This window comes from Anabrus simplex, chromosome 11, assembly GCF_040414725.1.
Source record: "Anabrus simplex isolate iqAnaSimp1 chromosome 11, ASM4041472v1, whole genome shotgun sequence".
NCBI classification, from domain to species: domain Eukaryota; kingdom Metazoa; phylum Arthropoda; class Insecta; order Orthoptera; family Tettigoniidae; genus Anabrus; species Anabrus simplex.
In genome coordinates this window covers 96,566,190-96,592,219 of record NC_090275.1, presented here as the reverse complement: position 1 = coordinate 96,592,219, position 26,030 = coordinate 96,566,190, and the positions used below count along the sequence as shown (strand labels likewise).

Here is a 26,030-nt window from a genome sequence, read left to right as displayed (position 1 = left end):
CGCCCGGTACACATTATTTGTTTTATACTCCGTGAACTACAGGTAAGCCCCGATTATCCACGGATAGCAAAAATCACAGAAAATCCTAAAATGACTGAAATTGAGGTGTCAACAAAAAAAAATGTCAGCATAAAAAGTATGTTTTATTGTAAAAAAAAGCATATGTAAAACTCTTTAAATATTTACAGTACAGCAGAAACCTTTTTTTTCCAGCACTCATAGATAATCGTGGATTTAACCTACTTACATGATTTTCGGAAATGTCAAAGTGCAGGTGGTGGTTCATAGTGTGATATGTCATATCTCGTTCATGAGCGAGAGAAATTAATCAAACACAGTAAAAATATTGTCCAGACCAGCAATCAAACCTGGAAACCTTGAACCATTCAACCAAGGAGCTGGACTGATATATCAATTTGACAGTAAATTAATTATTTTACTAGGGAATTCACAATTAATACTAACTGAAGAGCTGAGTAAAAATGCAGCACACTTAACACAACAAATAAATCTAGTTACAGTAACGTGCGTTGGATATATAATTTTTGAAATGCGGATGTCCAAACCTTTCCCATTTCTCTACATGGGGTCAGGTATAAAGTGAAATGAATCTTCATAGCCAGCTTTTTATGACCAGATGCCCTTCCTGACCATCGGCTATGTGATTTCTGAAATAAATGAAAGCTAAGCGGATTCAAATAATCAAACTGGAGGTAACAAACAGAAGGGAGAGAGAATAATTTCTACTACCAACAGATGTGACCAACTGCAGGAGAGTACTCACAATGACAAGATAAGGACTAAGTTGGGAATGAACTCACAATCAATCACTACTGATCTGCATTTAGGGCAGTCGCCCAGGTGGCAGATTCCCTATCTGTTATATTCCTAGCCTTTTCTTGATGATGATGATGATGATGATGATGATGCTTGTTGTTTTAAGGGGCCTAACATCTAGGTCATCGGCCCCTGATGGTATGAAATCAGACGAAATGCAATGACAAAATAAAAATCCAAAATCCTCCACTGACCAGAATTCAAAGCGGGAGGACAAAAAATGAACGGATGGATATGAAGTTAAAACAATGAGTGAAGCCGACATGCAATGCCTCAGTCTCAAAAACTGACAGAAAACAATAGTAATACTGACCAAGGGACTACTTCTATAGCTCAATATTGAATCAAGGATGCTTGCAAGCTAATGGGGTCCAAAATATAGGTCATCGGCCTCTCAGAATGGTACTTATCGCTTGGACAGTAGAACCATGGTATTTAACGTGGTGCGGTACTAATCTAAAGTATCGTAGACTCGCGGTATTCCACACATTATGGTACTACTCACAGGTAATGAAATTTGCACATGTAATACAGACCTATGGTGTTTCACACATAGCGGCGCAATTTACAGGCAACGCAAACCTATGGTTTTTGTCACGTAAGTGTACTAACCACAGGGACTCGTATTATCCCGTGGTGTTCCTTGTATAGTGGGTACTAATCATAGGCAAGCCAGAACCCTGGTGTCGCTCATATAGTGCTACTAATCACAGGTACCGTAAAAGCCTGACCGCACGGTGCTCCTGATTGCTACTAATCACAAACCTATTTGGTACCAAATATAGTGGTACTACGCACAAGTCACAGCGACCCATGGTGTTCCCCGCATGGTGGTACTAATCACAAGTAGTTTCATGGTTCTAATCCAATCATCCCTTAGTCGACCCTTTTAGTCGCCTCTTACGACAGGCAGGGGATACCGGGGGTGTATTATTCGTCTGTGTCCCCCACCCACAGAGGGTAAAGAGAAAGAGAAAAGAAGAAGAAAGAACTTAGAAAAATGAAGTAATGGACGAAGAAAGGCAAGGGCCACGAATGGCGTGAAAATGAAAGACTCCCTAGGCCTCAAATGCTCTAATACCGTTGGGGGTCGGAAAAGAGCAAGAGTTGACCAAGGGAGGTTAGATAGGATAGACGAAAGTGAGGAGCCTGGCGCAAGTAAGTGGAAGCAATGCCAAGACTCAACTAAGGGCCCCGTGGTCGCCAATCCACACTCCGAAGTTGAGAGTCCCTTGGGCTCCTTGTAGTCGCCTCTTACGACAGGCAGAGAATACCGCGGGTATATTCTACGTGTGCGTCCCCCACCTGCAGGGGAAGCCTTTTCTTAAATGATTGCAAAGAAATTGGAAATTTATTGAACATCTCCCTTGGTAAGTTATTCCAATCTCCAACTCCCCTTCCTATAAATGAATCGACTGATAAAGCTGTGGTGGTGGAGTTGTAATAGGCAGATGGGCTATCTAGGAGCATAAGGGGCTCAGCCATAGAAGTAGTACAAGAAGAGGCCATAAAGTGGCTGCAAATTGAGGGTTATGGAGGCACACTGTTCATTAGAGCCCTTTACACATACACTATTTCAATGGCAATTGGAACAAATGCTACAAGAGTACATCAGGGATGCACTTGTATAAGCAATATAAAAGCGTACACTTGGAATGAACTGAAACCTGCAGACTCTTTGCTTGAAAGATAAGCATATAGCTAACATGTTCATATTTAGAATTCGATCTAAGCTACCCCTGTTTGTGGAGAGTAAAGGATAAACTGTACAGAAACAAAAGTTTAAATAGTGCTGCATATGATGACTTAGTAGGCCTTTGTAAAGCTGTAAATCTATCTGCTCATAGGAGTTGTGTGGCTAAGAAAATCCAGAGTTTAAAAGGATCCTTTTAAAAAGGAACTGAAGGAAGTTAAAGATTCCAAATGGAGCAGGCTGATGATCTATACAATCTGAGTTTGAGGTGTTACAAACTTCTTTTCTTCACAAAGGAACAGGAGATTCCTAGAGATAGAATTCTTGCTCCAAGCTCTAGGGTGTGACATTATGGTATGGGTGTGTTTTTTTGGTTTGTTTTTGGTCCACTAGTTTTAGTTCTTCGAACCATGACTGCCAAAGCCTATCAGCAATATTGGACAATTCTTTGCTACCTACCCCATGGCAACAATTTGGAAATGGCCCTTCTCATTTTCAACATGACAATGCACCTATTCAAAAGTGAAGGCCATAACAGGGTGGGTTGTTTTTTTTATTTTTTTGTTATGTCGCACCGACACAGATAGGTCTTATGGCGACGATGGGATAGGAAAGGCCTAGGAGTTGGAAGGAAGCGGCTGTGGCCTTAATTAAGGTACAGCCCCAGCATTTGCCTGGAGTGAAAATGGGCAGGATGGTTTGTAAAAATGAGAGTGAACAAATTCAAATGGCCACCCCAAAGCCCTGATCTAAACCCAACTGAGCATCTTTGGGAAGAGTTAAAGAGCTGGCTGACAGTCAGATTAGACTGTCCCAAAATGGCTACAGAAATTTTCACCATGTAGCAGAAGGGATGGAGGAAAGTAACTACAGACATACTCTCAACCTTTACAGACGAATTGTAGCTACAGTGTTACAATGATGGTACGTAAGCACATAGTGAATCTCATGCTGTTCCCCTGCATCAGCTACAGTGTTCAGCCAGCTGGGTTGTTAGCTCCAGGTTGGTATAGAACAGGGTTTCTAAGAGGTCAGTCCCGTGCGTTGGCATCTGACATGTCATCCCTTCCCACTAGACTTCACTTGGACCACTAGCTTCTATGTGATATGCCCGAAGAATATAAAGATTCCCTTGCAGATCAGGGTTGACAATCTCTGTTGCAGCCTGACTTCCACGAGGATGGAGTAATTAATTCTGTGTGCTGTCCACAGAATGCAAAGCACAACTTCTCAAAATATGTTCTTGATACAATCAGCTAAAACTCTCCAAGCTATATTTTTTGGTATCTTGTTCCTTTAACATTTTATCATGATAAGAACAGGCTCTTAAATCAGAAAGAGAGAAGAGGGAGAGAGAATGTTATACTTACGTTTAGCACACTGAGGTCTTGGGATGTTCTCCCATTGGCCATCATTGCAGAGGATTTTTGGTCGGCCAATGAGGTCGTAATCTGGATCACACTGGATACGGAGAGCAGGGATTCCGTTGTTTTCCATCAGAGTCATGCCATGTTCAATCTCACCATAATCAGGACAGTCAGCACTAAACGAAAGTCCACGATTTACTACGGACAAAATACAGAACATGTTAGAGAAGTCAGAATTCTTGTATGTCCACTCAATTTCATTAATACAATAATATGAAAATCAGCACAGTGAAAGGCAAGTCCCTGGAGATATCAAAAGGAAAAAGGCACGGGAAAGGCATTGTGAAAATTGGTGGTCAAAGCCTTGAAATTGTTGACAGTTTCAAATACCTTGTAAGTGAATTAATGCAGAATGCAAGGTTGGACATGGAGATTAATAAAGATGCAACAGGTAATAAATTTCATATTAATCTGTACTGGAGAACAATATAGTGTAAAACAAAAGCTAAAGGTTCAATACTATTTGTTGTAACCTTAAAGAAGTTGCATATATTTGTTGAAACTAGTTTCAGTCTTACCAGAGACAATCATCGGTCAAAATCAAAGTTAAGGCAAGACATGAATATAGATAAAATTGATGAAGCAAGCATTAAAATTCAATGCAAGACAAGTAAATATTTGAAAAACACTCATCACAATCACATGTCCTGTGCAAGCTCTCAGCTTTCCTCCAATATGAAGACTGCACCTCACAGAAGACCGGTACGGAGTTCTAGAAGATTCCTCAAGTGCTTATAGTTGTGTCGTCCAAGAGGTCTAAGAGGTCTGGTCTGATTTCTTTACTGCACTCTATTTTAGTTTATCTACATCCTCCAGAAAGCTATTTTTTATTTTTGTCAGTGCACATTGTAAAGCATATGCAAGACTGGGCCATATGCATTGATTAATGATGGATATCTTCTGATCAGGTTTCAGTGATAGAGATTTGCACAAGTTTTTTATGTTATTATTTAGGGTAGTCATTACTGCTGCCTCATCAAACGTGATCCTGCTATTCAAATTCACACCCAAATACTTGGTGCGCTCTTCACTATCTGACAATGATTTACGATGGATCCATCTTTTATTGGAATATTGCCAGGTTCTCCACGATATCTTGTACAAATTACCACACGTCTCAGACCTGTACTAATCACCACTCCCCTTAGACCAGACCAGACCAGACCTCTTAGACCTCCGAGACCTCTTACACGACACAACTATCCTTACATCAACTTATATAAGCACGTGATGACCACTCAGATCCCTTCTACCTGGTCATCCCTTCCGCATCGACACACGGTAGCTAGCAAATACGGACACACTATCGAAACCACATGGCCACGCACTTTACAAAATCAGTCTGGTCTAAGAGGAGTGGTCACTAGTACTGGACTGAGACATGTGGTAAACTGTACAAGATCTCATGGAGAAGCAGGAGCATCTAATTGCGAGGTATAAAGTCTTCATGCAAGTTTATTTCAGTAGATTCACAGGAGACTTGGTGCCATGGTCTGTAGATGTATAGGCAGTATATATTGAATTTAACTGATATATTATACAGTTAACAGTCATCAGTGTACTTCAAATTCTTTATTGAATCCTACTATGTAAATCGCGAACTTTATTCAAGAATTGAATTAACGATAGATACATTAACATCGCACAAAACTGTTGTATTTATTCCAATCTCTATATTAGCTCTCAGGATGTGTGAAAGTAGATTAGATAGCATGCCTGAATATTACAGGTTCTTCAGTAACGTTTTCCAATTTCTAACAATAAATATTGAGTGGACGTAATCGCATCGGAGGTTACTACACTCGGACAGGGAAAGTAGGTTAATTCCAGCTTATGCAAGAAAATTAGATAACCGAGGACGGCTTCTGACTTCAAGTCGATGGTTTTTCCAGGAATTTCAAGTTCAACAGTGGTGTTTGCAGACATCAGGTAATTACAGCATCAGACATGTTATACATAAATAACATGAAGAAGAATTCAATCAGCAGCGATCTCACAATCAATTCACACAGAATGCCTATAGCTTTTTAAATTTAGATCAAGTTTTATGTAACAACAAATCCCACAGGGTATTTTTTATAGTGTTAAATTAAAGTACGGCGATGGAAGTTCATTGTGATGAAAACTATAGGCGTGAATTCAGGTTTTGTAAATAATCATAATAGTAAGTGATACTATTTCCAAGTACAATCCTCAATTGAGGAAATGCAACCATAATCTACAACTGTCCTGATCCGTAGTTCTGTATATTGCCAGATGTGCGAGTTTATCACCTCACGCCTTGAGAATAATTAAGATAAGAGGCATGCTCTCTGAATTTTGTTGCTTATTACAGCAACTGGCGCTCAACCAATTTATAGTATATTGTGTGAAGGAAATTAATAATAATAGTAGTAGTAGGAATAGTTACAGTAGAGATTGTCCTTGTCTTTCTGTTTCTTTTCCAATTCTCCTTTTCCCACACTACTCATCACCTATTGTGTGTTCCTTTTGAAGTTTCTGCCTTTCTATATATGATGTTTTTTTGCACATATTTCTTTTCTTCCACTACTTAAAACTAAGATAGTTTTAGGCTTGCCCTAAGTTTCTGAGATACTTTTCTACTGAGGTCTCCCTGTTTGTCTCCTCCCATTTCCTGAAAGTTTCACTTCACTTTACCTTTCCGATGAAATCTTGGACTGCTCAAGGGTCTTTTACAATTTGGATGTTCAGTTAAATACTTGTTTCTTCGGGGTTTTTTTTACGATACACATAGGTCTTATGGCAATGATGCAATAGGAAAGGGCTAGGAGTGGAAAGGAAGCGACCATGGCCTTAATTAAGGTACAGCCCAGCATTTGCTTGGTGTGAAAATGGGGAAACCACAGAAAACCATCTTCAGGGCTGCCGACAGTGGGGTTCAAACCCACTATCTCCCCAAATACAAGCTCACAGCGGCATGACCCTGACTGCATGGCCACTTGCTCGGTTTTTTTATTTGTTTGCTTGTTACAACATCAAGGCTGCTGTATGACTGCACTCTCCAGTCACTGGACCTCGGCTGCATTAAGATAAGTTCAGAGAACATTTCACATTTCTCGAGGAGTTGAACACAAAATTTGAACATTCATTTACACTTGCTCATTATATCACCCATTCATAATCCTTGAGAAATTTACGCAAAGTAAATAATTTTGTACTTATACATGCATGTTAGAAGACCCTCCATGGCTCAGGCAGTAGCACACGGCCTCTCACTGCTGGGTTCCGTGGTTCAAATCCCGGTCACTCCATTTGAGATTTGTGCTGCACAAAGCGGAGGCGGACCAGGTTTTTCTCCGAATACTGCAATTTTCCCTATCATCTTTCATTCCAGCAACACACTCCAATATCATTTCATGTGTCAGTCACTAATCATTGCCCCAGAGGAGTGTGACTGGCTTTGGCACAATTCCTATCCTCGCCGCTAGATGGGAGCTTCATTCATTCCATTCTTGACCTGGTCAAATGACTGGAAACAGGCTGGGGATTTTCATTTATCTGCAGGTTAGAAAAGTGATCTGACAGAATGTGAGGATGTTTCTTGTAGAACAAAACATGTCATTCTCTAACTGTTTTCTTTTACAGGTACATTATAGTGTTTTCATAGATTTTGTACTTCATATTTCGACAGACCAGAGAAATTTAAAGGTGATATTAACTTCACTGACGTTGAAGTGAATAGTTTTTTTTTTTTTTTTTTTTTTTTTTTTTGCTATGGGCTTTACGTCGCACCGACACAGATAGGTCTTATGGCGACGATGGGATAGGAAAGGCCTAGGAGTTGGAAGGAAGCAGCCGTGGCCTTAATTAAGGTACAGCCCCAGCATTTGCCTGGTGTGAAAATGGGAAACCACGGAAAACCATTTTCAGGGCTGCCGACAGTGGGATTCGAACCTACTATCTCCCGGATGCAAGCTCACAGCCGCGCGCCTCTACGCGCACGGCCAACTCGCCCGGTGAAGTGAATAGTTTCTTTCTTAACAAACTGAAGGGAGCAGGGACCAAAAGAAAAGTCTGAACACAAAAATCGCTAACGTCACCCTTAATATTAGCTAAACTGAAATCCACTGCATTACTTAGGATACAGTAAACAGGCCCGCCTGGTGGCCATAATCGTTAGGGCATGAAGTCCATATGGTCTGACACCGTGGTTAGCCGGTTTGAGTCCCACTGGTCAAGAAAAGTCTCACCCATCAGAATGTTGGTTGTGAGATACAATTCATAATCTAGAATGTGTGCCAAAGGCCTGGTTTCAATTCCAAATCTCCACAATGCTCATGTAGAGTGAGTGATGTGACGCTGATGATGGTGATTCATCTGTCGGATGAGGATGTAAAGCCTTGAGCTATTCGAAAGGAATAGGCTATGTGACAGCACCAGGTTTCATCCTCTCCCTTCCTATTATCATACATCGCATCATCATTCAATTCATCTCATTAACTCCTCTGATGAGTTGATGTTAGGAAGGGCATCCAGTCGTGAAAACTTGCTACAAAGTTTCATCTTATTTCATACCCAACCCCATAAAGGAACAGGACAGGGGTTGGATACACACTAAGGATACAGTAAATTTGCTTCTTATTATCATATACAGTATAAGTAGCCAGGAGATCCTACAATAGACTAGCAGCCAAATCGTGTTGTTTTGTTAGCACTACCAGGGGTATGTATCGTCAGTCATTACTCATCTCCAAGTAGGTATATAGCAATTTTCCTGTTTATGTAGAAACTTCTGGTGACCAAACAAAGCAACCCTTGCATAGAACATGCATCCACACAAACTGCAGTTTATAGATGTGAATGGCAAGGCTGAGCTGGGCAAAGTTAGTGCACTTCCTTTTTGGACTCTTCATGTATACAACATTCTTTTTCAAACAGCAGGAGGGACAGATTGCGGCCGAAGTAAGTGATCCTCAGCAAGTTTTTCCCAGGTCAGAGGGTTTATATTAGTCGCCTTGAGGGTTTGCTTAAGCTGATCTTTATAGCGTCTCAACGGAGCACGTTGAGGTCTTTTGCCAGAGCAAAGTTCACCACAGAGGATATGGCAAGGGAGCATACTGTCATTCACACAATGATCATGCCTAGTCCATATTAGTAGATATCCAATAACGGAAGCTTGCACACTATTAATACTGGCTTTCTCTAAAACTGCAAGAATGGAGATATGGTCCTTCCACTTGATGTTCAAAATGGAGCAGAATTTCTACTGGTGAAAGCATTTCAAGCTTCACATCAATAAAGCAGTGTTGAAATTACTACAGTTCGGTAAACCACGACTTTAAATCTTTGTTCCCGAAGACTCTCTGGGACAGTTGTCGAAGCAGCATGTCGCTGTTTGCCCGGGGTACCCACAACAATAACAGAGTAAACTGTATAGCCAGTGACTCAATGCCGACAGTTGGGCAGCGGTAAATAAATTGAATCCCTAAAGGAGCCAATGGCTACGGGGAGATGAGTTCCTCTGGTATGGGTAAGGGAGCCTTAGTGGAGGAAATGACAATGGAAACCATAATATTGAGGCCCAACGGCAAACCGGACAAAGGAGAAATCTTTTCATTGCTCGATTTTCAACAATAGTGAAGGCAGATGAAACAATTCCAGACAGACTGGCTGTGAAGGCACAACTAATTATATTTAGAGACTGTGGCAGTTTACGATCCTAGCATATAATCCCGCCTTTCTCATTCCATATGCGTTCTGGGATCAAAGTTCAATTCCTACTCCTTCATCCTCTTCAAGTCCAACAGTGATAGGATAAGGATAGTAGGAGAAAATTTGGATCTGTACGTTCGCAACACATCTGTTGAAGGTTCAACCTTCCTCGTCGAACATGGGCAACCCTAAAATGGATTAGAACAAGGCACAGTAGATGCAGAGAATTGCTACTTAAGTGGAAAAAGGCAGCTAATCCAGAGAATGAAGTCAGGGCTGCTTGCCAGACTATCAAGTAAATCACATGTGAATGTCTGGATGGGCAATTGGATTGATGTCATCGTGGCCTCCTCTGAGGCAATCAAGTAGATATGTGAGCTAGTTTTCCAGATCTGACCAACTTTTCTCATGGTTATGCTACCCTTATTTTTAATGTTTACTTATTTACTTTAATAAAACAATAAGAAGAAAAAGAGTATGGCATGAGGAGAGGCCTGGTCCAGGTCTTTTGAACTGAAGCCTGCAGGTGACCTGCACATCTGTGAGGATGGGGCCTTACCTAAGAAGAATTTTAATGCTAAAGCAGTGTTCTCCCCAGAAATTTTCATCAGCCAGGTGGCAGGAATGAGTAGGCGGGCAGGGAATACTACGTAAAAATTGAATATGAAAAACTTCAATTTACTCCCCTCAGGCATTTACAATAATATCAGACAGGTAAACATTAACTAAAAAATTGATCTATTTTAGTGTTATTATTTCGAACAAAGCATAAACAGAGCATTTTGAATTGCTAGTGTTCTACTGCTCGTTCATAATCATTTAACAGCGGCCTTAGACCTGGAGTGCCATACGGGTTTGCGACATTATGCGGAATAGAGTGCTCCGATGTGATTCCACACTAATCCAGACACCGCTCGCACATGACACTACGTGATTTATCATTTAAATAAACAGTTTTACAGTAAGTAAGTTTTAATTTGGAGCACCCAATGACTCAAATATGTATTGAAATGGTGCATGGCTTTTAGTGCCGGGAGTGTCCGAGGACATGTTCGGCTCACCAGGTGCAGGTCTTTCGATGTGACTCCCGTAGGCGACCTGCGCATCGTGATGAGGATGAAATGATGATGAAGACGACACATACACCCAGCCCCCGTGCCAGCAAAATTAACCAATGATGGTTAAAATTATCGACCTTGCCGGGAATCGAACCCGGGATCCCTGTGACCAAAGGCCAGCATGCTAAACATTTAGCGATGGAGCCGGACTCAAATATGTATTAATATTATGTAACTAGCATATATCTACGTTATGTTAGCCAGGCAGTCTGTAAAAACGGTAGGGCAGTCCGCCCATTAAAAAGGTCCTAGGGATAACACTGGCACACACACCCAGTCCCCAAGTGAAAAAATTAACCAATTGAGGTTAAAATCCTCTACCTGGCCAGGAATCAAACCCAGAACCCTTTGGACCAAAAACCAGCATGCTAATCATTTAGCCATGGAGCTGGATAAAGGTAAACTTGTGTTCTCGCCTCGCTCTTTTGCAACTCTTTTCAAGCACACCCCCAAAAGAGGTGAGCTGCATGTACCTCTTTAACCAGAAACCAGCCCTCCTTCCTTTCTTAAATTTCTTGCAGTACTAAGAATCAAACCCAGGCCCCCAAGGACAGAAGCTAATAATGCTAACAGTTACACTATGGAGGTTTTGTTTTTATTTTTATCGTGTGTATCAATTGTCAAGTATCTATCTCCTGTACCTTCTTTTTGTACAACAAATAACAATACAATAGCCCTAAGCACTGGGCGAGATGTCTGGAAACGGCAGGGGGTATTAAGAGTCCAAGGACAGATCTTTCTTATGGCCCTACTTCCAGTCCAAGGCAGTCTGATCTTGAGTTTGTCACATACAGTCGCATCCAGCTAAGCAAGCCTGCTGGGGGTGTATATGTTTTACATTTCTTGTAGTATTAAGAATCAAACCCAGCCCCCCAAGGACTTTAACCTCAATTGGTTAATTTTTTCACTTGGGGACTGGGTGTGTGTGCCAGTGTTATCCCTAGGACCTTTTTAATGGGCGGACTGCCCTACCGTTTTTACAGACTGCCCAGCTAACATAACCTAGATATATGCTAGTTAGCTGGGGGTCACCTGAAAATTTGTATTACAGAAGTTAGCGTTGCAAACTGTGATGTAAGATATGAATGGACAGTCAGGCAATGATAGACTATATTTTACGGCTGATTGTCATCTAAAATTAGCAGCCTATGATGTACGGCCATGACCGAGAGACATTTATGATTTGATTTTCCTAAAGGGAAAAAGTGGTCTATTTTTTTTTTAAATTTTTTTTTAAAATTGAATTGCCCTGGGGTGTTCACTGGCCTGTTCCCAACATCTGTACCTTTATTTTTCTGAACTGAGACTCATGCAAAGTGATTTTCCCATCATTGACAGGTGCAGCACCTTGTTATATTACACACCTACTACTGGAAGCTGCAACGATCATCATTTTCAATTCACCTTGTCCAACTCCTGCCATGTCGGGGTGTTAATGGTTTTTCTCCCCCACTGCCTCTCCTTCCACCACTCCTCTTCAGTAATAGTATTCCAGCTGTTCTTGATAGAGTCTATCCATCTTGCTCTGGGCCTACCTCTTGCCCTCTTTCTTAGCCTCTAACACTTGTTTTGGTATCCTTCCCTCCACCATCCTCATAACATGTCCAAACCATCTCAATTTATTCTTACCTGTTCCTTAGATGGGAGGCATGTACTTATGTCTTAGAAAGATTGAGTTGGTTCTGACTGCAGTACCTCAACAGATTGCTCAGGCCTCTCATATGATTTTCCTTAAAGTCGTCCAGGTGACCTCCTTCACCTGATCAACCCAACTGCTTGGTGTTCTTCCTCTTGACCTTTTATCACTGACTGTTCCGTGTACTATGGCCTTCTCTAAGTTGTCCCCTTGGCTGAAGAACTGCAGTATCTTCTGGTAGCAGAGTAAAGAAAGAGATCTTCTCATGCCTACCTCATTCCTAATCGACACATTAATTCTTCTCCGGTTCCACGGTTTTCTTAGCATTCTTCGCCTTCTTCGCCAGCATCACGTTTCAAAGGCATCAATACGCTGATGTCTTTAGCTTTGAAAGTCTAGGTTTCACAACCATACAAGAAGATGGAAAACACAAAAGTCTGCACCAAGTGGATTTTGGTATTTCTAGATATTCCTCTATCACGCCGGACGATTTTCAGTTTTTCCACTGCACAGCATCCACGGCATTTTCTTAATTTCCTGTTCACAGCCTCGCTTATCACTCATAACCGAGCCTAGATAAACACATTAATGTACGACTTCAAGCTCCGTCAAGAGACCAGTGAACTGAAGGTGTTTGTCACAGTCAACTTTGTCTTGGTCACGTTTATCTCCAAACCAAGAATCTGATTTTCTATCGTAACATATTCCAACAGGAGAGCAAGGTCTTACTCACTGATGGCAAACAGAGTAGTATCATTGGTAAAACAAAGATTATCTCCCTTCCAACACTGGAAATTCCACTATCCCTTCCATCTAGTGCATTTCTCATAACGTACTCTCCATAAATGTTGAATTGCTGGGGAGACAATATACATCCTTGCCAGAGCCCTTTTACGTACACAAAATGGCTTTGATAGCTTACTATCAACTCTGACTCTTGCTGTGTTGTTATTCAGCCCCTCAATTAGTTCAATATGATGAGGTGAAATACCCATTAATGAGAGAACCTTCCACAGCTGCTTCCATATCACAGAATCAAAAGTCTTATTGTAGTCCAAGAAGAATATCAGCAGCACTTGGTGAGATGTACTGGCCTTCTTGAAGAGTTGTCCTATATTCAGGCTCTGCTGCCTACTACCTATCACTTTATAGCAATATATTATAAGCTATAAATTTCAATTTTGTTCTGTATTGAAGTGCAATTATAAGAATAAATTTTCAATACAATAGGCCCCTATAGCAAGTAAACGATATTAGATTAGTCTTGGGACTAGTTTCAGCCACTTTGTGGCCATCTTCAGACAAATAAAAATTAAACATATGAATACCAGACAAAGACAATGTTGTAGGAATAATTATAACATTAATTTATATAGTAACAAAAATTAAGGTTATGATCATCTTGTCATAATATGTCTTTAAGCTGACTTAGGACCTCAAGCAGAGAAGTAAACCTCGAAATAATAGCCAGAATTAGGAATGAATAAATAAACAGAAAAGAAATTGAAAAGAAATTAAAAAGGAGAGGGGGTGAAGGGGGAGGGAGGGGAAAAGGAGAGAAGGGGTGTCTAGGTGCTGCTGAAGGATTTCAGAGAAATCAAACATTCTATTCAACCTTTTAATTCCAATCTTTAGTAATTATGCCTCAGATAAAAAGCATTCTTTCTTTTATAATCTCTTTAAATTCCCCTCTCAGCAGCAGTCTTTCTTTCCTCATTCTTCAGCCCCACCTTAGGCACCTCTTCTCTCCTCCCCTCCCTCTCCCCTTCCCCTTCATCCCCCCTTCTTTACACACTCCCCTCCCCTCCTCTCCCTATCTACTCCTTTGTTTACATTGCCTGCTTTCTACAGCAAGTCAGTGCTTGTTCCCTATCCACTCCTTTGTTTATATGGCCTGCCTGCTTCCTCCAGCAAGTCAGAGTTTGTTCTACATCAGACATTAGAGGCGAGTCTCATAAATAATTTTTCTCCTTTTGAATTTCTTTTCGATATATTTATTCATTCCTAATTCTGGCTATCATTTCCAGATTTACTTCTTTGCCTGAGGTCCTAAGTCAACTTAAAAACATCATATTAGGTCTTTGACAAGAAGAGCGTAACCTTATTTTTTGTTATTACATGTATATTAATCTTATAATTATTCCTACAACATTGTCTTTGTATGATTTACATATATTTTAGTTATCACATAATTTGTTTAATTTTTATTTGTCTGAAGATGGCCACTAAGTGTCTGAAACTAGTCCCAAGACTTATGTAATATAATTTACTTGATATATTGTATTGTATGTATTGTATTTATTCTTATAAGTGATAGCAATAGATACGCTCCACAACAGAAAGACTAAGCACATGTCAAACCAAGGACAGATAACGATGCACGCTGATTCATTCTCAGTGCTCTATTGATCTTGAATCAACTGAAGTTGAAGGCAACCTCCTTCTTACATTGACGCTTTTAACTACCATCTAAGAAGTATTATGGATTATTTGCATACACAAGGAAGAACAAGCCACTAACATATTTAATTTTATATGCAAGGCATGAGAATATACTGTTAAAAATTTTAGCCACATCTATACCACATGTATAATATTTTAATAGCCTACATATTTTTTTGGTACTAAAAAATGTATATATTTTTAACATTCAAACCTTTTAACTGAACTGTAGACTAACTTCTTCAGAGTTTGTTTTTAAATTAAGACTTTATAAGACAAGTTAGTTTTTTACTACACAAAGAATGTACATAAACTTTTTAATTACACCAGCTTCAGCTGAAGTGTGTAATATATCATTGTCTAAGAACGTTTTATACTGTGTCCAAAACTTTTAGTTAGGTACACTGTTAAGTGGAACATGTATACTTTTAAACTAAAAATTCACTGAAGATGGCCCACAAATAAGGGTCGAAACATGTATGATTTTTGAACATTTGACCCCCTCACGGAGGTTTGAATTGAGTACTGAATAGGAGGATTGAATAAAGACTCATAATTGTATAATTCAGCAGGATACAGGCAATGGAACCATAAGAGGAATGAGGAAGGGATCAAAATACTGAAGGTAGAACCCATGTTAGAAATTCCTAAGAAGATGCCAGAAGAATTACGACCGTGTCAACAAAATGGGAAGGAAAAGAACCCCAAAGCAGATCTTGGGAGACCAGCCCAGGGAAGTCGCTCTATTGGGCGCCAAACTATGAGATGGATCGAGACCGTAACAGCCCGCTTGGCCTAATATTTGCTTGGATGATTATGATCTAATGCTCGAGCAGGTATCTGTGTACCAAATGAATTTTACAATCACAGTATTTCTCTTTTGTTTAGAGTCATCCCACATATTTATTGGACATATTTAACTCTCTCTGCAGTAATGATTGGGCTGGAAACATCTCCACTGATCAATCAATCAATCAATCAATCAATCAATATTCTAAAGGCTAATGCCTTGTCGATGCAACCACTCTTTTCTTTCATTGGCTGTTCGTTTCATTTCCATGTAATTGTCACAACCTAACCTCTTCTTGTTGTCGTCCAAATACTTCATCCTAGGTCTTCCACTCCCTTTCTTTCCCAGCACTTTCCCTTCAAGTATGTTAGTGATGAAAGTATTGTGTCTGATGACATGTTCAATAAATTTTAATTTCCTGTTTTCAATTTCGTTTAAAAATCTTCTCTCTTCTTTAACTTCCCTGAAGACTTCCAGGTTGGTTTTTCTTTCTGTCCAGCTCATTCTAGGAAACATCTATTATCCTCTGTTACCATATTACCAAGATAACAGAATTGTTTCACCTGATCAAATCTGACATCATCAATTTTTATATTGATTTTAATTTCCTCCATATTTTTCCGTACTATCATTACTTTGGTTTTCCCGTTTGTTTACTTTTAATTTCCATAGTTTAAGAGTGCCTGAGAGGACTTTCAGCATTCTATTCATTTTTTTTTCTGAGTCTGCAATTAATACGATGTCATCTGCAAATCTGATGCAATGTATCCTTTCACCATTAACTTTTATTCCCTTTGTCTTCTCCTTCATGGTCTGAATAGCTTCCTCAATGAACATATTAAATAAATACGTTGATAGGGGACAACCTTGTCTAACTCCTTTCCTAATCCTGGCCTTTTTTTCTACCTGACATGATAATTTTTGTGATTTGGTTCAGATACAGTTGATTAATCATTCTTCTATCCTCCAGTCCAGTCCTATTTTCCCCGTAGTTCTAGACAGTAGTTCCCAGTTCACACTGTCAAAAGCTTTTTCTAAGTCAATGAAGGTAAGATAAGTTGTTCTATTCATTTCCATCCTTCTCTCCAAGAAAATGTGTACGGCCAGAATTGCTTCTCTTGTTCCTCTGTCTTCTCTAAATCCAAATTGGTGTTCTCTGACATATCTACTTTTCCTTTTATTCTGTTCTTAACTATGTCAATGAGTATCTTGGAGGCATGTGTTAATATTGATAGTGTTCTATAATTGGTGCAGTCAACTGCCCTTCCTATTTTAGGTATGGTAATGGTTCTGCATTGTGTGAAGTCTTGTGGCACGATTCCTCTTTCGTACCATTCATTTATTACTCTGAATAATTGGTCTTTCATGTTGATACCTAAATTTTTCAGTAATTCTGCTGGGATGTGGAGGAAAAATTAACAACTTGCAGTTTCCTGATGACACTAGCCTACTTGCCAACAGTGAGGAAGAGATTTCAGAAATGCTAAGAGGAAAGAATGAGTCAAGTTTTTCTTTTCTTTTACAGTTGACTTTACATTACACCGTCACAGATAGGTCTTATGGCAATGATAGGATAGGAAAAGGCTAGGGGGAAACCATGGAAAACCATCTTCAGAGCTGCCGACAGTGGAGTTCCAACCCACTATCTCCCAAATACAACCTCACAGCTGCGCGCCCCTAACTGTACGGCCAATTCGCTCAGTGAAAGTTTTTAGTTTTAACCTCAGTAATTCCACACTCATGGTGACTGACAAAACAGCATGGGTAAATCTCACAGGCTGTTTGAAAGAGCTGGAGGTAGTGCATGACCGTGTACCTTTGATCAATAATCAATTCCAAGAAAGAGATAAATAAACAATAGCATGTGACCTCCAGAGGAGCCTGGAGCAGATCTTTTCAGTTGATGCCCGATACGTGACCTGTCCATCTGTGAGAATGGGGCCCTATCTATGACAAATTCTCATGTTGAAGCCAGCACACACACACACCCAGTCCTTGAACTACTGGAATTAACCAATGAAGGTTGAACTCCCCAACTCGGCCGGCAATCCAACCTGGAGGCCTTTGCACGCTAACCATTTAGCCATGGATCCGGACAAGAAAGAAATAAGGAGAAGGGTTTTGCTAGGATGAGTCGCTATGAAGGATCTGACAAAGATCTGGTTAGACAAGAGAAAAATACATAAAACATATTTCATATTTGATTCTGTATTGAAGTCAACTATTCAATTAATTGATAGATGTAACTGTCCAACTTTTTAATACATACAATCAGAGAATCTTACAGTAGTCGAACACAGGCGCAACAAGAAGCCACAACCCATCCAAAGGGGCCAGCGGGTAACCTCTCACTCAGATCTGACCATTTACATCAACAGTCACTGTATTGTTCTATATCAAGAATCTCAAGATTCCTGTTAGCCATCCACTGTCATTTACAAAACATCTTCCCTACCATCGGAACTCCACATTGCTCTACTTTTCCAATTATTTACTAAAGCCCGCCAGACTTCTTTCAGCCATTTTTAATGAACACTGGGACTAGCAATTTAATTGAAACTTCAAAGCAGTACATAATTTTTTTTTTTCAAAAGATCACCAAATCATACAGCTTCTAATTGATCATAATTATGCATTTACAAAACAATAGCAAACACTCAGAAACGAGTAGGCTGGTCTTCCAAACAGAACTCTTCATCTGTGAGACCGTAGGTGACTGTACAGCCCAATGCAGGAGGCACACAATTTGCTGCAGACATGACAGATAGTCCCAGGTGGAGCAGCCATTGTTCTCCTATTTTGTTATGTATTTAAGTTGTAGCTTTGAAATGTTTTTCCTGGGTATTTTAATTCATCAAAAAATGCTGGGTGTCAATTCCACTTCACATTAGCAACATCATACATTTTGTTTTTGAGCATGTCAAAAAGATAGAGGGTTTAAAATTCCCCTCTTCAATTTGAAGCTTAAGATTTATTTTATGTATAAATTTGTCCCAAATTTTATGTAGCTGAATATGTCCCAAATTATGGGATGAAATGTGTACTACTCCTTTTTAATGTTTTAGTGATCTAAATTCACTGGTTGTATGTACTTTGTATGTACTGAATCAGTAGATCTCTCTCAATTAACTGAAGGGAAAAATTAATAATACAAACCCTGAAATGTGCTGCTGACGTAGAATGACATATGTGCCTTGGATGGCAAGAAGAACCAATGAATCCATACTTCAGGAGCTGAAGATCTTAAAACTCCTCTCTTCCCACATCAATTTCTTCTTTCCGTACATGGTTCAAACTTGAAGTGTACAACAGCACGTAACTAATACTGCTTTGTCATTTTCTTGGAGCAAAGAACATCAAAGGTGAGAGTATACTCACAGATAGCTTGGAACTTAAATAGCCCCACATAAGCAAAGAATCATGATGCTGATGATGATGATGATGATGATGATGATGCTGCCTCTTCAACTTTTGTTTAATATATGTACATATAGCATATTTATTCAAATGCCAGAGCCAGATTCCAGAGTATGCTGTCGGACAGCTTCAAAACAAAGACAGGAGTCCAACAAAGTGATGGGTTTATTATTATGGCATGTCGTACTTTATATAACGACATTGTAAGGTTTATATGTATTATGTTCACACACCCACACTTGATTTTTTTTGTCTTGGTTGATCTCAACAGGGCTCCATTTTAACTCATTTTTTAATTCAATTTGACGACACACTTATGTGGACTTAAATGTTGTAAATAGTTTTAATACTGATGATGGACCGTACGAGTCCAGAAACTGGTTATGTAATAATATAGTTTGCTGATATGACTGTTGTGATTATTAATAATAATAATTGTGGTAGCGCTGATTTGAACATCGTGGCCTGCAGGCTGCTGACGATGTCTGAGCCGGTCAGGTGATTGCGACTACCCGTATATATAGGGGTCACGTTGCGGAGAAGAGCAGAATGCCTCGCCGAAGCAGTGCAGACAAGATCACTCTGTCCAACGACTCACTAACACCGTAATCCAAGCACAGCAACTTACTGTTGTTTAATAAGGTGGCGAACAGGTGGACTGAGTTGTAGTCGTATGGAGTTTCACTCCAGGACTTAGTGCCTTCAAGCTCTGGCCTCTGAAATATTTGTGGGAATATCATCTACCGGACTATGTTCATATGTACAGTATATTGGCTGTATTTTTCTGTTTGTTCAAGGTTAATGATACCGCGACACCTGAAAGTTATTCAATACTGTAAAAGTTGTGGTAAATGCAGTTCGCCAAAAAGTCTAGAAAACAAGTACCTTAACCATTGTCATTCAACTGGATATCTTTAGATTCTTCCATTAACATTGTATCAGTGAAAGCAAGCTTATATGGATTTCAGTACGAAGACTGTTATATTTTATGTTCAATTAATTTCTCCATTCGAAGGATTGTGAAGTATTTGTACTTTAATTGAAAATCAGTTAATAAATGTGTTGCACTGGAACTTAAATATACAACAACAACAACAAGAACAACAACAACAATAATAATAATAATAATAATAATAATAATAATAATAATTATCATCAGCACTGCTGTTAATATGGCTTTGACATTTTATAATGATTACAGTGATGGGTTGTCTCTGATACTGTTTAACCTGGTTCTAGATGAACTAGTGAAACAGCAGAGAGAACTGAACAAAACCACAGGCATCAAAGGAATTTGTGGGACATCTGATGAGGATGGACGACAACAGGTTGACCAAGAAGATATGAAATGCAATATGCTTAATGGGAAATAACTGGACGAAGGGAGTCAGAGAGGATTGGAAGACAATTGGCACAAGGGAAAAAAATCCACAGATGGCAGTGCACCATAGGTCCAGCTACAAGAGACTGGTGGGTGAATAGTCACAAATGGACTAACACTAGGATCAAGATTTGGATCACTGAAGCACTGAGAAACAGGAGAAGGGAAAGAATGAAGAGATATTGGGAAAAACGAAGGTGTGCTGAAGAAGAGGTTGTAATGGACCAAATAAATGGTATATTTACAACCATTGTATTTAAGTAAATGAAATGGTGTATCGCTTTTAGTGCCAGAAGTGTCCGAGGACATGTTTGACTTGCCAGGTGCTGGTCTTTTGATTTGACACCCGAAGGCGACCTGCGCGTTGTGATGCGGATGAAATGATGAAGACGACACATACACCCATCCCCATGGCAGAGAAATTAACCAATGATAGTTAAAATTCCTGGCCTGCCAGGAATCAAACCCAGGACCCCTGTGACCAAAGGCCAGCATGCTAACCATTTAGCCATGGAGCCGGACTCTAAGTAAATCTAGGTCACCGGCAGCCTTCACACATTCATAATCCACTAGCTTGCACCGTAAAGCACCATAACAGAAATAAATTCTTTCAAGTTCTAGGTATGGGTCATAAAGTCTAATGTTCTTGTGTTTTATTGCAGAAATGATGATGTATAAATGAGATAAGGGATAACGGATCAGGTTTCAGTAAGCTATCAACTGATTGCAGCAACTGTTGATTTATTATTTCTGAATAGTATTCTGTACATCCTGTGAATGGGAACATACAATATATCCAATATATATATGTTTACTGCTGCTACTATTAAGTCTGGAATACACCAAGGAATATATTAAAAATAAATTGTTTGAATAAAAAAATAAAACTCACTGAGGATGATTATGACAACATAATGTTGAATTCACACACCATTAAGATTTCTTATATATTACTCCATTCCACTTTAGCCTTAATAAATTGTGTTGAATTTAGGTGTTTACAACATGTTCCAGGACCTTTTCTATTGCCTTTACATTGCACCAACACAGATAGGTCTTATAGCAATGATGGGATAGGAAAGGCCTAGGAGTGGAAAGGAAGTGGCCGTGGCCTTAATTAATGTAGAGTCCCAGCATTTGCCCGGTGTGAAAATGGGAAACCACGGAAAACAATTTTCAGGGCTACCATGAGGTTCAAACCCACTATCTCCCAGAAGCAAGCTCACAGCTGCGTGACCCTAACTGCACGGCCAACTCGCCTTGTCTGCTCCAGTACCAGTATGTCATGAAATCAACACATACACTTTTGGCATTAAACATGGAGAATCACAATCCAATGTCCAAACAGCAACTTGTCTTCAATAGTTCTTTCAACACACCTTCTCAATATGGAGAGTAATTCCAACATACAGTATGTTCAGGAGTACTAGTCCATTTAACTTTGTATTTCCAGTGCAAGTACACAAATATGTTTCAGATGGTGTAATATAGAAGAAGATTATTCATAAGTACATGATGACACAGGTAGCATGGCTAAAATTTCTACCAATGAGAATATATCTGTGACCCATTGTGCAGAAAGGGACCCTAAGTTGGCAACGCAAATTTTATAACACAGCTGAACGAAAAGTGTCTCAGGTGTAAACCTTGCATTTCTATGTTTTTACTTCTTGTGCTGCCTCTGGGTCTTCTTAACAAACTACGTTATACAGCACTTTGAGTCTTCGCGACACAATGTCATGAAAACTTTGCACAATTGGAAAGAAAATTGGCGAAAGCTGTAACTGTGTTTTTCTCAAAATACAGTTTTCTTAATAGCAACAGTCAATAATGAATATCTTCTGAAGTACCAGTACTGCATCTAGAAGCAAGAACACTTTTCTTGAATGCTCCATATTTTATGCCAATTTTAGAACCAAAAAACTCAAAAAAGAAAAATCCAACTTTTGGTCCTTTTCTACGCAACGGGTCACATTTAAGAAATTGCTGTGCTCATACAAAGCTAACGCATCTACAGCATTGTTAACTTGTTTCTTAGTTCCTTTTCCTATTTTGTGTCAAAATTATATTTTCATATTCTCATTCTAAAACGATTATCACTTATTTTATTAGATAGGGAAATGAAGTATTCTTTGTCTTAGTGGCAACCCTGTAATAAATGAAGTTGTAAAATAAAGCATTTATTTTTATTTCATTTTGTTTTAGGCATGTATGGATTACACCTGACAGTTTACATTACTTGTTATTTTCTCTGCCTGAATTCTCTGCTGGTATTTTTTCATTCTTCCTCATACTTCATTCTGTGTAGGGCCCATTTCATTGCCAACTCCTCTGCTGCCTCCTGGGAACTTCCAAACTCCTTCATTAGTTGTCTAAATTGATCATTGTCTGCTACGTTGTCTTCTTTCACCCCTATCTTAGCCAGGTCCTTCCTCACAAAATCCTTCTTCCTGAAGAATTTGAAGATTCTTTCCATCAGTTTCTGTCCATCCTCAGTAGGTGTCTACCTTTTTCATCAGTTCAACCACTTTTCTGTCTTTGTTAGGTCTGAGTCTCCTCTCTTCATCATTTATCTTTAGACCCTGATTTTATCTGAGCATTTTTCTCTCTCTTTCTGATGTCTTTGACAAATCATGTCCAACATTTCTGTTGCAAACAAGAATTCGGGTTTGACAGAAGCGGCTAGGTGCCTTAATTTTGCCCCATAAGCGCACCTTATTGCGGTTTGAGCTCCTTGTCAACTGATATGCCATTTCCATTCTTCTTGTCCACCCTTCAATGGCATTTTTTCTAATTTGTTCTCTTGTATTCTTTCTCCCAAGTTCTTAAAGGTCTTTCGGGGGCTTCCTTGACGTTGGTCATGAACTCTGTCTTCTTATATGAGACTTGTATCCCAGTCTTATTTTTCATTATCATTATGTTACTAGCTGACGCGACAGACGTCGTTCTGTCAAAAATAAATGACAATTGAACGAACTCAAATTCAGTCTGTACTGCATGCAAAAATCAGAATAATGCAAATGACTACCTTATCAACATTGAATGAGTTAATTTTCTACTGCTACCAAAAGTTAGTAACAAACTACTTGGAAAACGTGTTTTCATTACCTGCAATATTAATATCTGGATTGTGAATAAGGAAATGCTGAAATAGGTCACAGCATATCACTGCCCAGAAATAACCCTGATAGACTGTAACATAGATGGGAACTGTTCAGCAGGTCTACATTTTTGGATATTTGTAAGGAAATGTATGGAATCTGTTCCTGTTCCTGAAACCAATGAGTACAATGGATCTGGTTGTGGAATCTAGTTGTTTTACGTCGCACCGACAAAGATAGGTCTTACGGCGACGATGGGACAGGAAAGGGCTAGGAGTGGGAAGGAAGCGGCCGTGGCCTTAAGGTACAGCCCCAGCATTTGCCTGGTGTGAAAATGGGAAAACACGGAAAACCATTTTCAGGGCTGCCGACAGTGGGGTTCGAACCTACTATATCCCGAATACTGGATACTGGCCGTACTTAAACGACTGCAGCTATCGAGCTCAGTGGTTGTGGAATCAATGGCACTAATTTCATTTTGCCATTTGCACAACACAATCCAGTGGCTTCATTTTTGTATTTCAATGCCTTACAATATTGGAAAACTGAGTTCATAGATCCAATAGCAACGCACTGGTAGGTACTGTAATCAATTGGAACATCGTAACTGAAAGCAGCTCGATTCAAATTTGCAAGATTATTAGCTAAACGACGTGCTGCACGGGTTTGTGATATCCGAATCCTTTCAGTTTCATTTCACTCTTCACGTTGTTGTGCAGTTCGATTAGACTGAAAATTAGCTTGGTTTGTAGCATTTGGAGTTCTTCGACCGAAGTTGCTCCGCCCGCGTCTTATATAGGAGGCATGAGTCTTGAAATGAGTATACTGTATATGGAAGCACACACAAAATAAACCAATCAACCAAAGAAATCGATTAACGTGTTTGTTGAGAAGTGAAGATTTAAAAACAATCAGGGTAGACAAGGTCTCCAGCTATAACAAAACACGACACGGTATGCGACTGTCTTGAGAGCTATGTTTGGGAGAACCGTACCGGCAGTCGGGGCAACCAGACAGCCAGCCAGCCGAGTCACGCATGAAACCAAAAGAACTTGGGGTTTGTTTTAAAAATAACTTCCATATCTGAAGACCATTTGCCTCGCTTTGACCCCCCATGCAAATTCAATAATAAAGAAGTTGGCCAGTGACTGACTTTTTCGTGCCTGGATTAAAATCTCTCAACATGACTGAAAAGAAACAAATAGTGCATCTTCCTATCATTTAAATTTAAAAACAAACTTATCTACGTTGAGCTGAAATGTTCCTTTACCAGCAGTGAAAAAATTACAAATATAGTGAATATAAAATAGGAGTTATGACACAAGTTCTATGCAATGAAGATTTTGCATTTGAGGTAACATTCCATTATATTAACATTTTCACACTCAATTATTTTTTAAAGCTTTTTTTAAATTTTTTTTTAACGGCATCAAATGCGGCTTGAAAGTTTGTACATAATCCGATATTCTCCCATTTTAACCAATAACATTCAGATTTACGGACATTTGGCAAATGCGCTGGATTAGAGGAGGACAGCGCTAAGCGAAACGTGGGAGAAGGAAAGAGACAAACAGTTTGAATGGAAAAAGAGAAACGGGGCTTTAACGTTTTTCCTGGCATTTTTTTCAATTTTTCTCTTCGTAAAAACCTTACTCGGACTTCGACGAATATTTGAAAAAAATAATTAGCCGAATTGGTCCAGCTGTTCCCGAGATTAGCGCTTAGCAACACATTTAGCAATTCATTTTTATTTATATAGATTGTATTATGTTTCAATTAAGGAAAGAGGCTGAAATGTTGAACTGGGATGGGGGTCTTTCTTTATTCAAATCAGAAGTACAATAGAATACTACTACATTTAAAAGAAACAAACCTGGCAACATGCACCCCAGCCCCTGTGTACACCACTGTCCCCTTAAGCATTCACATCCCACGATCCACATTCATGTTGCAGTTAGTGAGTAGATTCTTCATTTGAACAAATAGACTTCTCCCATACTCAGTCCTGATCTTGAACCCTTGATTATATTCTCACCTTACAGTTATTAAGGACCCAAGGTATCTGTACCATAGGACATGCGCTCTCTCATTTCAAAGTTCAAGCTTGGCCTGAACATCATTTTGCTCATTGACTATCATGAACTTTGTCTTCTTTATGTTTATTCAAAGTCCCCTAATATTATAAGCAATGATGCATTTTTCTAGCAAGACTCAGAAATCTTCAAGAGCTATCAGCTTATCTGCATAGCTTAATGATGTCCTCTCCATTAATGCAGATGCCTTCTGTCACAGGGTTATGACAGGTGAAAAATGAGCAACTTCCTATATCTCATAAAAGACATGAAGTCATACTGTATATACAATACACAGGGACATTATTTTATCTGTTGAGGGAATTCTCACTCGCCTGGTCGCCTGCACTGCAAGCCTGTCTCCTGCCAAGCAATTTGCCGTTACGCGCTTCTCAGCACCACAAGCTCTCCTCCTACGCAGTCTGCTGAGAGCTTTATCAGCG

At 39.5% G+C, this 26,030-nt stretch overlaps 1 protein-coding gene across 1 annotated transcript in view; it reads right to left on the bottom strand.

Annotated features, from left to right (window-relative positions):
• LOC136883181 (membrane cofactor protein) overlaps nucleotides 1-26,030 on the bottom strand; it is a 341,137-nt gene that overhangs the window by 296,113 nt on the left and 18,994 nt on the right. Inside the window, exon 2 of the mRNA XM_067155363.2 lies at nucleotides 3,901-4,095. Coding sequence (XP_067011464.1) covers nucleotides 3,901-4,095 — 195 coding nt within the window. The remainder of the gene's footprint in view (nucleotides 1-3,900; nucleotides 4,096-26,030) is intronic.